We start from the raw sequence: 15377 nt of genomic DNA, 5'->3' as shown, positions 1-15377 counted from the left end.
CTCATATGGACAGCAAGTACAAGACAACGCTGAGTAGTGGGGGACATGCTATAGGGGTATTTTGACATGCATAGGCCAGAGACATGCTTTGATAATGCAACCTACGAATCATAGAATAAAGTTACGAATTTTCACGCGACACAGGAGTCAGGACTTTGGGTTTCAGTGGTATTGGAACTGGACAGCAAAACAGACTAGGCTCAGGGACAGAATTATAATTCTTCCTCATGCCTCATGTGTGATAGAGATACCTAGTGAATTGTGCATAGGCCTACAAAATGTGTGACTATCTGAAGAATCACATCATCAGCTCAAAGAGGCACAAGTTATGTTATAGGTTATAACCTACTGTAGGGTTTATTAACGGTCGCATGTGCAGTCCGACAGTGTCAATTATGCATGTGCTTTGAATTTATGGGGACATTGTGTGAAGTAAATGCGCTAGGCTAAAAGCTTCCATGCGACAACCCGTTTGGATAATGTGCTATTGTATTTTTTGCTAATCTTTTGCTGCACATGTTTATTTTGTGGAATTGCATTAGTGCAACATTGTACGATAAAATGACAGGACCTGGGAAATTATTTTCCCGGGAAATGTGAAGAATGATCCCGGGACAGTCCAGGGATCCCAGTAACCCATGGGTGAGAGCACTAAGTATAGGGAAACTAAGTTAAGAGAATGCTACCTAAAACATCTGCTTCCTACATAAAAGTTGTATAGTGATCAATTTGGTTTCAGTATAATTGGGTATGGAATTTTATTTGTAAAGATGTAACAGTGTAACAGTTATGATGTTGAATGGCCTGATGTTTGTTAATGGTTCATTCCTAAATGACTGAACAGATTTGGTGAGCGTAATGGTGGAGCATCATCAGTGCTACTGACCAGTTTGCCGCGGGTCTGAGCAGAGCGGGTCTCTCTAAGGGTGTAAACATCCCCACACACAGAGATCTCCCTCCATACACCCGGCTTGGACTCCTCCGTGAAACCACCCCTGGGGTGCATCACCAGCACGCCATTGGTCGTCAGCCCGTCCATGTGACCATCCGGGTTCTTCCACTTGGCGGCTTTTTCCTGAGGGTAAAACAGGAGGAAAGTCAGACACACAAACACACTGTAGTGAACATACATTACACTAGTGCTAGTATACATTGTGTGCTAATCTAGTTTACTCTGCTTGGAATGCTAGGCATGCATATGCAAACCAGGCTTTGAATCTTAGCAGGAAAACAAGAGGAGAACGAAAAAACATGCTAGTGTTCATTGTCATAAAATAGATACTGTAGCAAGAACATTAAAATATATATATATTTTGTCACACTGGATAGGTGCAGTGAAATGTGTTGTTTTACATTAGAAACATTTGTATTTGAATTCCAGTCAACCCTGCAGATGTTCTATCCCTGGGATAGTGTCCTCTGAGCCCAGTCTTACCCCCAGGAAGATGTTCTTGGAGGAGTCAAAGCCAGCAGCGTAGATGCGTGCGGTGTAGGGCAGGACCCGCTCACAGACAACACGGCAGGCAAAGCGAGAGATGGTACTCTGGGTGATGGGCGTCTCTTCTCCCTCCTGACTCCCAGACACCGTGTCCGTCACCACAAAGTCTATGGGGCTTTCTGTGGAGCGGCCAATCTGCAGGACAACAGAATCCGCCCAGGTTAGAACAGACAAGTGCACCATTCCAATTTGAACAGCCATTTGTAAAACAGTTGTTTAGAAAGTGTTTGTTTTTAGGGAATGGCAGATACCATTTATTTTTTTTAGAGCCAATGTAGATTTGTGGGGGTCAAGAAAGTCAGTGGCTGATATTTTAGGCTGATACTCAATATCACAATTGAAAATGTTGATGACAACATTTTCCAGAGACAGCAATGTGTGCATTAATGCATCCATTTCTTTATCAAAACAATACATTTGACTATGTTTTCACCAATATAACTACATTAACGGTCATGTGTTTAAAAAACAAGGCACATATCTTGATAACCTGGGTAAATGAAGATTGAATAGGCATATTAAATAAGAGTGTGTGCATGCATTGAGTTATCTAGCTTGTTTTGGCTGATCAGTAGAGTCTATGGTGCTACAGATGACTGACTTCCATTTGGGACTTATATTAGCCCAGAGATAAACAACATTTGCATAGAAGCATCACTCCCGCATGTAAGGACATCATATAGGCACTGCTGTTAGTTTGAGAATATAAAATAACATATATTCAATGAAAACGGGTCCAACGTAATGTCGTGATTTGTGATCACGGATGCTAATCCCCAACTGTCAGGACACATCTCTAAACAACTCCACTGCCAAGATGAAATTCTATATTACTCAATTGGCTAGTTCAGCGGTAAAGAAATGGGCGGGTTGTAATTTGATCCTACTGCTACGATTGGCTAGAGCGAGGCTATAACTCTGCTCCCGTTCCCATGTCTCTCCATTGCTCATATCACTTGGTGCTGTTGACTGCAATTACGAGATAACATTTAAAACACTAAAATATTCTCTCTCTATTACGACAATGATCTAATTCGACTAGCAACTGTTTATTTATGGCTGCGATTGCGGTTGGTCAAATCAGCACACCAATAAATAGCTAACATTACACTACAAATCAGATGGCTCGTTGACAAAAATGATGCATGTTCAAAATGATAACCAGCTAACGTTTGCTAGCTAAATTGGCCATTAAGCGCCTATCTGATATCTTTGCAGCATATTTATCCCGCTAACTAGCATTATAGCTAATATTGCTAGCTAAGACCACAGATGAAAGGGTTAGTTATCGTAATCGTCACATACCCATCTGCTTAGTTAGCGTGCTTATTGCAAGAAAAATGTAATGAATATCAATATTCAGGTGGTTTATGCCTACTAGTTGACGATCCTTGCCATCATCTTACTCTACATATACAAAATATGATGCGTTTATGAGTTGTGCATGTGCACAATACTAATTAATGTCAAATGATTATTTGAGGCCGGGAGCATTTAATATCCAATGTTTATTTGCATTACTTATTTTTTTAAACTTCATGAAAAGGCTGCTAAAGTACATAGCCTCTAATTCATTTTCAAAGACAAGTAGGCATATCAGATATAACATATTTTTACACAGGCAAAATTGGGAAGTGGAATAATAAAAATAATTGTGCTGACAAGCACACTAATTACCATACATTTTAACCCATTGTTAAGAATGAGAATTATTCCACTGATCAGACTAAATAAGTAAATAGATCATACAAACCTGCCCCTACACCCTAACCAAATTATTTGTATATTTACTTTCCCAGCTCTTGAATCAAACGTACACTTTTTGGTTCACAATCGGTTTGACAAAATTATTTTCATACTTACATGTCAGGTCACCCTACCAAACTTCCCTGCTAAAACATACTGTAGGTCTGTGTGCTGCCTTGTCGTTGTAACAGCCTAAATGCCAATCACCAAACAGGGGACTAATGCAAGTGTGGAGTATATTGACTAGTATATGCTGTCAAGTAAGTAACAGCAACCACATATTATGGAAATTGTTCATAAAAACAGCCCTACCATGCTGCTCTGTTTACAGTTTTATAAACTCAGCGGAGAATGTTCTCTTGCTATTCAGCTCTGCTCTAATCTTGAGGGGCGTTTCTATAAAAACGCTCATCCAATCCCCTTGATCCCTTACAACTATCAATCATATGCTTAAATGTGGTGTGGTTCACAGTGCTGTGGCAGGACAATGGAGGTTCTGTGATGTTAATTTGCAGGCGCAGATGCTCAGATTTGAAAACGATTTGGAACACAGTTGAAAAGTTAATGCACCGACTATAGGATAGACTAATTAGAAAAATAAAAGCAGTACTTTTCAATGTGTGAGATATAAAGAGATGTGGCGTGTGAGCTTGAGAAGAGGTTCAAATGGGCCAATGTATGAGAGTTGGCAGCAATGCTTATTATTAGTATATTAACTAAACTAATATTTGCAACAGGAGTTCAATTTTGGTCACTGCCAATTCATCCATTTCTCAATACTGCACCTTTCAGTTGGAGAATGAGCTAGCTTGCTGTTGCTGATTTTCCCAGCTAGACATTCCGAGTGGCGGCTGGCATAGCAGCAGCTTTGCTATGTAGAGATAGAGAAGGGCTGAAACACTACAAAAGGCCAATATCGGCCCGATCGTTGTCTATGGTCAACGTCCCCAATCATGGGCAATTTCCTTCATAAATAGTCAATTAAACCATCGGGTTAGACACTGCCACCACTAATGATCGCAAATTCCCACAACCAGAAAATAATGGTATGAAAGAATCTCATTGAATGGTCCAAAGACAGGAATGAACAGTGACTGTTAATGTATCAATATAAAAAGGCCTCCATCAGCTAGCTAAATACACCCATTTGTTATTTTATCAAATCAAGGTCACAAACCAATAGAATTTGTATGAATTGTAATACAAAAAGATACTGATTAAATAATTATATAAATGTCAGCTTCACACAGAAAAGTCAATGCTTTTCCATCTCATTTCCATAATAATTTTGTTGGTATTTATCATCTCTCTGCTGGTTATGGCTTTTTGTGAACTTAGTGCCATTTGCAGAAACATGAACACAATAAAGGGTTGAATGTGAAGGTGGTGTCTGGAGCAGTCTCAATTCCTCTGGTGGGAGTAGAGCGGTCTGTGCTCTGGATTTAGATTAATGCTAGGGGGTAACAGAACATGTCTTCACTTGACGGAAGGAGAGCGGAGAGGGACTAAGAGAGAGACCAACACAGAGACTGAATGCTATAGAAACACTGCCATGTAGCAAACAAATCCATGAGGCAGATTAGCGCTTCATAAAAAATTTAAGTTCTGCAAAACAGACCGCAGTTGATTGTTGAAATGCAATATCAATGTCTATTACTAAGCAGATTGTCTTGTAAACTTATGGTTAGAGTGTTAAGAAAATGACACCGATTTTTAGGACTGACGGATAATATACATACGGCAGGGTCATCTGCTAAGCTTAGACCAACAGAGTATCTGGGATGTTGAAACGGGCGGACTTACCTGAAACATGTCTGTGTCTTTGTCATGGCAGTACTCTACCACTACTGTCTGGTTCCTGGACAGAGTGTAGGAAATACTGTGCTGCACTTTGCAGTTCACCGCCTGCAACAGCAGAGGAAGCACATCAGAAGAGGCCTTCTATACCATGCAATGGACTGATAATGACAGTTCCTACACTGAAAGGGTTAATAGGATATTAGAAGTCAAATATAAATTACATTGTATGAGCTCATTAATAATGATATCATAAATCTACTGAAACAAAAGGGCTTCTTAAGTGCTATAGGGTGATGAAATCAGGGAAGCAGCTAATCCTAAAGAGCTTGCCGTCACCTATACAGTTAACACAAGTAAATAGTTATTTTAGCAGTAACGTCTTCCAGCATAATTTTGGAGAAGCGTTCGAGTTAAGGACACGTAAAATGACTACCATGTTTAGAATGGTATGTCCGTAAATCGGTAGACTGTTCTGATTAAGAGATCCTTGTTTGTGTCGCAGAGCCCAATAAATTATTTAAGGAAATTGTTAAGATGCTACCACCCCCCTACAAATCAAAATGTAACATGGATGTCAATGTTCGTGTGCACACGTCCAGTCTACTTCTTGTCTGCGGCAGGTGTGAAACAGGTGTGCGTGCAAAGTGGGAAGACCACATCGAATCAATGTTTGGTTTTGTTTGGGAGGGGGGTGGTAGCATCTAACAATTGGATTTATTTATTTTCCTGGGCACTGCTCGCCGATGCAAACAATAACCTCTTAAATCAGAACTGTCTTCCGATTACGGAGATCCATTCGGACATGGGAAAAGTGTCACCAAACATGCAGACATTCAGCTAGCGGGATACACGCTGCACCGGCAAGATAGAACAGCGCACTCTGGTAAGACGAGGGGGGGGCGGTCTATACAGATTTGTAAACAGCTGGTGCATGAAATCTAAGGAAGTCTCTAGATTTTGCTCGCCTGAAGTAGAGTATATTGTGATAAATTGCAGGCCACACTACTTGCCTAGAGAGTTTTCAGCTATACTTTTCTTGGCTGTTTATTTACCACCAGACAAATGCTGGCACTAAGACCACACTCAGTCAGCTGTATAAGGAAATAAGCAGACAAGAAACCAGTCACCTAGAGGCAGCGCTCCTAGTGGCCGGAGACTTTAATGCAGGGAAACTTAAAATCAGTTCTACCAGATTTATCATCAACATGTTAAATGTGCAACCAGAGGGGGAAAAAAATATAGATCACCTTTACTCCACACACAGAGACACGTACAGAGCTCTCCCTTGCCCTCCATTTGGTAAATACAACCACAACTCTATCCTCCTGATTCCTGCTTACAAGCAAAAATTTAAGCTGGAACTTGGACTCTGGCAACATTCGCACTGCCATATCCGTAGAGCGATTGTGGACTACAGAAAAAGGAGCACCAAGCACGCCCCCATTCTCATCGATGGGTCTGTTGTGGAGCAGGTTAAGAGCTTCAAATTCCTTGGTGTCCACATCAACAACAAACTAGATTGGTCCAAACACACCAAGACAGTTGTGAAGAGGGCACGACAAAGCCTATTCCCCCTCAGGAAACTGAAAAGATTTGGCATGGGTCCTGAGATCTTCAAAAAGGTTCTACAGCTGCAACATCAAGAGCATCAACCAGGATGGTTGCATCACTGCCTAGTATGGCAACTGCTCGGCCTCCGAGCACAATGCACTACAGAGGGTAGTGCAAACGGCCCAGTACATCACTGGGGGCAAAGCTGCCTGCCATCCAGGACCTCTACACCAGGCAGTGTCAGAGGAAGGCCCCCCCAAAAATTGTCCAAAACCCCAGCCACCCCAGTCATAGACTGTTCGCTCTACTACCGCATGGCAAGAGGTACCGGAGTGCCAAATCTAGGACAAAAAGGCTTTTCAACAGCTTCTACCCCCAAGCCATAAGACTCTTGAACAGGTAATCAAATGGGTACCTGGACTATTTGCATTGTGTTCCCCCCCCCACTCCAACCCCTCATTTTACACTGCTTTAACTATACATTCATGTACATACTACCTCAATTGGGCCGACCAACCAGTGCTCCCACACAGTGGCTAACCGGGCTATCTGCATTGTGTCCCACCCACCACCCTCTCTTTTACGCTACTGCTACTCTCTGTTCATCATATATGCATAGCCACTTTAACCATATCTATATGTACGCACGACCTCAATCAGCCTGACTAACTGGTGTCTGTATGTAGCCTCGCTACTTTTTATAGCCTCGCTACTGTATATAGCCTGTCTTTTTACTATTTTATTTCTTTACCTACCCATTGTTCACCCAATACGTTTTGGCACTATTGGTTAGAGCCTGTAAGTAAGCATTTCACTGTAAGGTCTACTACACCTGTTGTATTCAGCGCACATGACAAATAAACTGATTTGAGACACAGAGGTGGGCAAATAATTTGAAAGGTGGGTATATGTTATAATACTAAACCAGAGTTCCACTCGGGTCTAAACTGGGCTAGGAAGTGTCATGCGTCTACTTTGTACTCGTGCTTCTACACCTGCATTGCTTGCTGTTTGGGGTTTTAGGCTGGGTTTCTGTACAGCACTTTGAGATATCAGCTGATGTACGAAGGGCTATATAAATACATTTGATTTGATTTGATTCTCACACCATCAGATCAGCCATGTGCCAGCAGTTCAGGATGGGAACTAATGCCTTCCGCAACCGCACCACCACTCGTGATGGGGACTCATTAGATGGTTGCACTAACCCTTCATTATATCACTGGACAAAAACGTTGGAAGGAATTCCTGGAATGGGACAGTAGGGATCAGTGTTCCTGTGAAGTAACACTTCCATGACAGTGACCATAAACTGTACTCTAGGCTCAGTCAACATAGGCCAGTCAATCAGATGAAGTCGGATACAATTCATACTCAGTCAGCCAGACCTGGGTAGAAAATACCAACTTTTCAAATAATCAAGGTAGTTGGATATAGTTTATAGAGTTAACTAAAAGTCAACTACTTTCTTTGATATTCAAATACAGATCTCAGAAAAGCAAATAAAAATGTGAAGGTATTTTAATGACAGTAATAAAATGGATGGCTGACAAATATTTGATTAAGAACCAAATGCTTCCTCAACTACAGTTAATTGAATTAGTCTAAATAATATAGCCTATAATTAAATACACAAGGGACACGTCAACATTAGAGTAGAACACTTTTGCAGCTTCAGAATTACTAACACATATATTTTCATAATGAGTGGTAAAGTAACAGTTTACATCAAGTTCTTATACATGTGTAGTAACTTAGTGATTACTAAAAAAACAACATTGTTACATAACTTTGTAAATCGTTTTAAAATTGCATAATGGCGTGATTACATACATGGAATAAGGAAAAGTGACTATTCCTCATGTACAGGAGTTGAAAACACTCAGCTCATTGGGCAATTAAAATGCAAAGTATTAATAAAAACATGCTAATAAAATGTTGCTCCAAAAGTAATTACAGTTTTATTACACAGGTACAAGAACAGTTTAATGTTAGAAGTTACTTAGAATGTTAACAGTAACAAACTGTAGATTACAGCAAAAAAATTGCCTACGCTCTGAAGACAGCTGCATCATGCTCGCCAGCTGGAGAACGACATACTAATACATTCAAAATGGGTCCTGTTTTTTCATTGATTGTAGGGCAGTAACCACTCAATTCTGGTAGTTGTCACTTAAAAGAAAAAAAGCCTTTTTTTTTTTTTTTTACACTCGTACCCATACAGGTTGGAAATGGCAGATTTGGACACTGATAAGCTCCTAAATTGGAACGCAGTGGTTGTACAGTAACATGCTATACACGATGTCAGATCTCAGGGTCTCCGCTTCACAGCGCTGTATGGGTTTCGACTGACAGACGTTCTGAACCATACGCGACAAGAACTTGCCCCCCCCCAATCCCTCCCGCTAATTGGGCAACTGTTGTCTGAGTAAGGGAAATGCTGTACATTGAGAGGACTCAATGTATTTTGAAAGCTGTCAGGATTATAAATACTTCTTTAATGTCATACAAGCAAGCCAAATACCTGCACTTCATATTTCCACTGTAAAGTTCATGGAGAATAAGAGCACCTTCTCCCAGCTGCCCACTGCACTGAGGCTAGGTAACACTGTCACCACCGATAAATCCACAATAATCGAGAATTTCAAGAAGCATCTCTACGGCTGGCCATGCTTTCCTCCTGCCTACCCCAACCCCGGCCAACAGCTCCGTACCCCTCCGTACTTACCCAATCCTCCCCAGCTTCTCCTTCACCCAAATCCAGATAGCAGATGTTCTGAAAGAGATGCAAAACCTGGACCCGTACAAATCAGCTGGGCTAGACAATCTGGATCCTCTCTTTCGAAAATTATCCACTGCCATTGTTGCAACCCCTATTACCAGTGTGTTCAACCTCTCTTTCGTATTGTCCGAGATCCCTAAAGATTGGAAACCTGCCGCGGTCATCCCACTCTTCAACGGGAGTGACACTCGAGACCCAAACTGTTATAGACCTACAGTGGGGCAAAAAAAGTATTTAGTCAGCCACCAATTGTGCAAGATCTCCCACTTAAAAAGATGAGGCCTGTAATTTTCATCATAGGTACACTTCAACTATGACAGACAAAATGAGAAGAAAAAAAATTCCTGAAAATCACATTGTAGGATTTTTAATGAATTTATTTGCAAATTATGGTGGAAAAATAAGTATTTGGTCAATAACAAAAGTTTATCTCAAACATTTTCACAAGGTTTTCACACACTGTTGCTGGTATTTTGGCCCATTCCTCCATGCAGATCTCCTCTAGAGCAGTGATGTTTTGGGGCTGTTGCTGGGCAACACGGACTTTCAACTTGCTCCAAAGATTTTCTATGGGGTTGAGATCTGGAGACTGGCTAGGCCACTCCAGGACCTTGAAATGCTTCTTACAAAGCCACTCCTTCGTGTGTTTGGGATCATTGTCATGCTGAAAGACCCAGCCACATTTCATCTTCAATGCCCTTGCTGATGGAAGGAGGTTTTCACTCAAAATCTCACGATACATGGCCCTATTCACTCTTTCCTTTACACGGATCAGTCGTTCTGGTCCCTTTGCAGAAAAACAGCCCCAAAGCATGACGTTTCCACCCCCATGCTTCATAGTAGGTATGGGGTTCTTTGGGTGCAACTCAGCATTCTTTGTCCTCGAAACACGACGAGTTGAGTTTTTACCAAAAAGTTCTCCTTTGGTTTCATCTGACCATATGACATTCTCCCAATCTTCTTCTGGATCATCCAAATGTTCTCTAGCAAACTTCAGACGGGCCTGGACATGTACTGGCTTAAGCAGGGGGACACGTCTGGCACTGCAGGATTTGAGTCCCTGGCGGCGTAGTGTGTTACTGATGGTAGGCTTTGTTACTTTGGTCCCAACTCTCTGCAGGTCATTCACTAGGTCCCCCAGTGTGGTTCTGGGATTTTTGCTCACCGTTCTTGTGATCATTTTGACCCCACGGGGTGAGATCTTGCGTGGAGCCCCAGATCGAGGGAGATTATCAGTGGTCTTGTATGTCTTCCATTTCCTAATAATTGCTCCCACAGTTGATTTCTTCAAACCAAGCTGCTTACCTATTGCAGATTCAGTCTTCCCAGCCTGGTGAAGGTCTACAATTTTGTTTCGGGTGTCCTTTGACAGCTCTTTGGTCTTGGCCATAGTGGAGTTTGGAGTGTGACTGTTTGAGGTTGTGGACAGGTGTCTTTTATACTGATAACAAGTTCAAACAGGTGCCATTAATACAGGTAACGAGTGGAGGACAGAGGAGCCTCTTATAGAAGAAGTTACAGGTCTGTGAGAGCCAGAAATCTTGCTTGTTTGTAGGTGACCAAATACTTTTTTCCCACCATAATTTGCAAATAAATTCATTAAAAATCCTACAATGTGATTTTCTGGATTTTTTTTCTCATTTTGTCTGTCATAGTTGAAGTGTACCTATGATGAAAATTACAGGCCTCTCTCATATTTATAAGTGGGAGAACTTGCACAATTGGTGGCTGACTAAATACTTTTTTGCCCCACTGTGTATCCACCCTGCCCTGCCTTTCTAGAGTCTTCAAAAGCCAAGTTAATAAACAGACCACTGACCATTTCGAATCCCACCGTACCTTCTCCGCTGTGCAATCCGGTGTCCGAGCTGGTCACGGGTGCACCTCAGCCACACTCAAGGTACTAAACGATATCATAATCGCCATCGATAAAAGACAGTACTGTGCAGCAGTCTTCATCAACATGGCCAAGGCGTTCGACTCTGTCAATCAACACATTCTTATCGGTAGACTCAACAGCCTTGGTTTCTCAAAAGACTGCCTCGCCTGGTTCACCAACTACTTCTCAGACAGAGTTCAGTGTGTCAAATTGGAGGGCCTGTTGTCTGGACCTCTGGTAGTCTCTATTAGAGGTCGACCGATGATTTTTCAACGCCGATACCAATTATTGGAGGACCAAAAAAGCCGATACCGATTAATAGGCCGATTATTTTCTTTTTTTTGTTGTTGTAATAATGACAATTACAACAATACTGAAAGAACACTTATTTTAACTTAATATAATACATCAATAAAATCAATTTAGCCTCAAGTAAATAATGCAAAAACAAAGTGTTGGAGAAGAAAGTAAAAGTGCAATATGTGATATCTAAGAAAGCTAACGTTTCAGTTCCTTGTTCAGAACATGAGAACATATGAAAGCTGGTGGTTCCTTTTAACATGAGTCTTCAATATTCCCATGTAAGAAGTTTTAGGTTGTAGTTATTATAGGAATTATGACTATTTCCCTCTATACCATTTGTATTTCATTAACCTTTGACTATTGGATGTTCTCATAGGCACTGTAGTATTGCCAGTGCAACAGTATAGCTTCCGTCCCTCTCCTCGCTCCTTCCTGGGCTCGAACCAGCAACACAACGACAACAGCCACCCTCGAAGCAGCATTACCCATGCAGAGCAAGGGGAACAACTACTAGAAGGCTCAGAGCGAGTCACATTTGAAACGCTATTAGCGTGCTAACTAGCTAGCCATTTCACTTCGGTTACACCAGCCTCATCTCGGGAGTTGATAGGCTTGAAGTCATAAACAGCACAATGCTTGACGCACAATGAAGAGCTCTTGGCAAAACGCACGAAAGTGCTGTTTGAATGAATGTTTACGCGTCTGCTTCTGCCTACCACCGCTCAGTCAGATACATATATGCTCAGTCAGATTATATGCAAAGCAGGACACGCTAGATAATATCTAGCAATATCAACCATGTGTAGTTAACTAGTGATTATGATTGATTGTTTTTTATAAGATAAGTTTAATGCTAGCTAGCAACTTACCTTGGCTTACTGCATTCGCGTAACAGGCAGTCTCCTTGTGGAGTGCAACGAGAGAGAGGCAGGTCGTTATTGCGTTGGACTAGTTAACTTTCAGGTTTCAAGATTCTCTTCAGACTCTTTTCTCGGTATATATCAACGATGTCGCCCTTGCTGTGGATGATTCCCTGATCCACCTCGACGCAGACGACACCATTCTGTACACATCTGGCCCTTCTTTGACACTTAGCTAACCTCCAAACGAGCTTCAATGCCCTATAACACTCCTTCCGTGGCCTCCAACTGCTCTTAAACACTAGTAAAACTAAATGCATGCATTTCAACCGTTCGCTGCCCACACCCGCCCGCCCGACTAGCATCACTACTCTGGACGGTTCTGACTTAGAATATGTGGACAACTACAAATACCTAAGTGTCTGGCTAGACTGTAAACTCTCCTTTCAGACTCATATTAAACATCTCCAATCCAAAATCTCAACAAAGCCTCCTTCACTCATGCCGCCAAACATACCCTCGTAAAACTGACAATCCTATCAATCCACGACTTCGGCAATGTCATTTACAAAATAGCTTACAATACTCTACTCAGCAAACTCGATGCAGTCTATCACAGTGTCATCCGTTTTGTCACCAAAGCCCCATATACTACCCACCACTGTGACCTGTATGCTCTAGCTGGCTGGCCCTCGCTACATATTAGTTGCCAGACCCAGTGGCTCCAGGTCATCTATAAGTCTATGCTAGGTAAAGCTCCGCCTTAGCTCACTGGTCATGACAACAACACCCACCCGTAGCACGTGCTCCAGCAGGTATATATCACTGGTCATCCCCAAAGCCAACACTTCCTTTGGCCACCTTTCCTTCCAGTTCTCTGCTGCCAATGACTGGAATGAAAGTGCAAAGATTGCTGAAGCTGGAGACTTCTATTTCCCTCACTAACTTTAAACATCAGCTAACCGATCGCTGCAGCTGTACATAGCCCATTTGTAAACAGCCCACCCAATCTACCTACCTCATCCCCAGATTGTTTTTTAAAATTCTGCTCTTTTGCACACCTGTATTTCTACTAGCCCATCATCATCTGCTCATCTATCACTCCAGTGTTAATTTGCTAAACTGTAATTACTTCGCTATTATGGCCCATTTATTACCTTACCTCCTCACGCCATTTGCACACACTGTATATATACTTTCCCCCTATTGTGTTATTGACTGTACGCTTGTTTATTCCATGTGTAACTGTGTTGTTGTTTGTGTCGCACTGCTTTGCTTTATCTTAGCCAGGTCGCTGTTGTAAATGAGAACTTGTTCTTAACTAGTTTACCTGGTTAAATAAAAAAGGTGAAATATGTATTTTTTATGAATCATAAAACTCGTGTCATAGTGTCAATGTTTATGATCACCATGTTTGATTTAGTTACAAGATGACATGGTATCATACCATGGGTTGTTCTGAACAGAATGAGCCGGTTTGTCTATTGTGAAAACAAATCGCAGTGGAGTATGCACCGGAATGCACTCATGACGTCATTTTATGGTCACCAACACTACCGTCGGTTTCTCAGAATTTCCCTGTGAAAGCCTAACAATATAAGATCACATTTTATAACTTAGCTAGTCATGTTGGCAATCGAACAAGCTTTCATATTATGGTCACCTGACCCAGATTTGGATTTATAAAACGGACCGTTTTTGGATTGCGTAAACAATAGTAATTGTGTAAAGGTGGGGACGCAGGGCTGGGTTTCAAACAAAACAACTACAAGTGTGCTTGCTCTAGTTTCTAAAAGGCACAGCATTGAAATTACTTAAGAACTGTGCGCGACCACTTGGAGACACCAGTTAGTCCTCTCACTCAAACCCTTGTTATTTTTTTGTGTTGTGTTATGTTGCACCTAACCCACATTTGAGGAATATTATCATGTTGCTGAATGTATCTAGAGTATTTTCAAAATGTCATTATCAACAAATGTGGTGAAAAGTACGGTAAATATTTAAAAAATGCACATAAAAAGCAACAGTTTATTCAGTGTTGTGTTAGGTGAACTGTTGTGTCCTAAACTTAGGTCTAATCATTTTTCCTATTATCTCCAAACTGTTCCCTTTCAATTGCTAACATGCTTATGCATGTACTTTTCATATTTATTTTGTAAGAAATCTGTTCCATATAGGTCAATTCCCACAAGTGTAAAGCATTCCACATTTTCAACACAACATTTGGCTACTTTGGATAGCCACATACCCAGTTCTAAAATCCCACACAACCAACTGAGACCTGAAGAGAGCGAGGTCTAAACCATTTGTTAGGGAACACCCAAAGGAACACAAACACACCCAGACAGACACCTGTAATTGAGATCAAGTGGGCAGATTAGGGAGCAGAGGCAGGATTTGAATAGGAGTCTGGTAGTGATCATGGGAGCTCCTCATTATCGGTCATTAGCACCAGAGTGTGCACAGACACGTGAGCCCTACTCAGTCGGAGCGCTTTCTCAACGTGTTCAGATGGACCTACTACAGAGTGTGAGGAGGGAGATTTGGTGTAGTGTCTGAGAGTGAGAGAACACATTCCTGCTGAGCAAGAAAGCATCGGTGGACAAGTACACACTTGGAAATCCACATGTAACAGTTACCCTCTCAATTGATATCTCACATCTCTACTTTCAAATAGAACCCTCAGTGCTGGCTCAACGACGTTAGGTATAGATGCGGTAAAGAGATGAATCGATTCAATCAAAACAATGGGAATGCCATGGCAACACCACTGACGCATCCCCCATGCGGGCAAGATTCAAAATCTCCTTATTGCCTACCAACAAAATGTGCCTATATTTATGTGCATTTCATACCCTCTTGGGGGTAATAAGAGAATAATGCTTGTATTGATGTCAAACCAATGTCAGTCCCCAATCAACTGCATTACACTTAAAACTAGGCTTCAAGTAACACCAT

General features: G+C 41.6%; 1 protein-coding gene across 1 annotated transcript in view; it reads right to left on the bottom strand.

The window, feature by feature from the left end:
• LOC109894479 (E3 ubiquitin-protein ligase pellino homolog 2) overlaps window positions 1-15377 on the bottom strand; it is a 44474-nt gene that overhangs the window by 4148 nt on the left and 24949 nt on the right. Inside the window, exons 3-5 of the mRNA XM_020488001.2 lie at window positions 5048-5149; window positions 1436-1633; window positions 887-1075 (exon numbers count right to left, since the gene is read on the bottom strand). Of these exons, the coding sequence (XP_020343590.1) occupies window positions 887-1075; window positions 1436-1633; window positions 5048-5149 (489 nt within the window). The remainder of the gene's footprint in view (window positions 1-886; window positions 1076-1435; window positions 1634-5047; window positions 5150-15377) is intronic.

The sequence above is a fragment of the Oncorhynchus kisutch genome, linkage group LG7 (assembly GCF_002021735.2).
Source record: "Oncorhynchus kisutch isolate 150728-3 linkage group LG7, Okis_V2, whole genome shotgun sequence".
Classification (NCBI taxonomy): Eukaryota; Metazoa; Chordata; class Actinopteri; order Salmoniformes; family Salmonidae; genus Oncorhynchus; species Oncorhynchus kisutch.
This window is presented reverse-complemented; position numbering and strand designations above follow the sequence as displayed.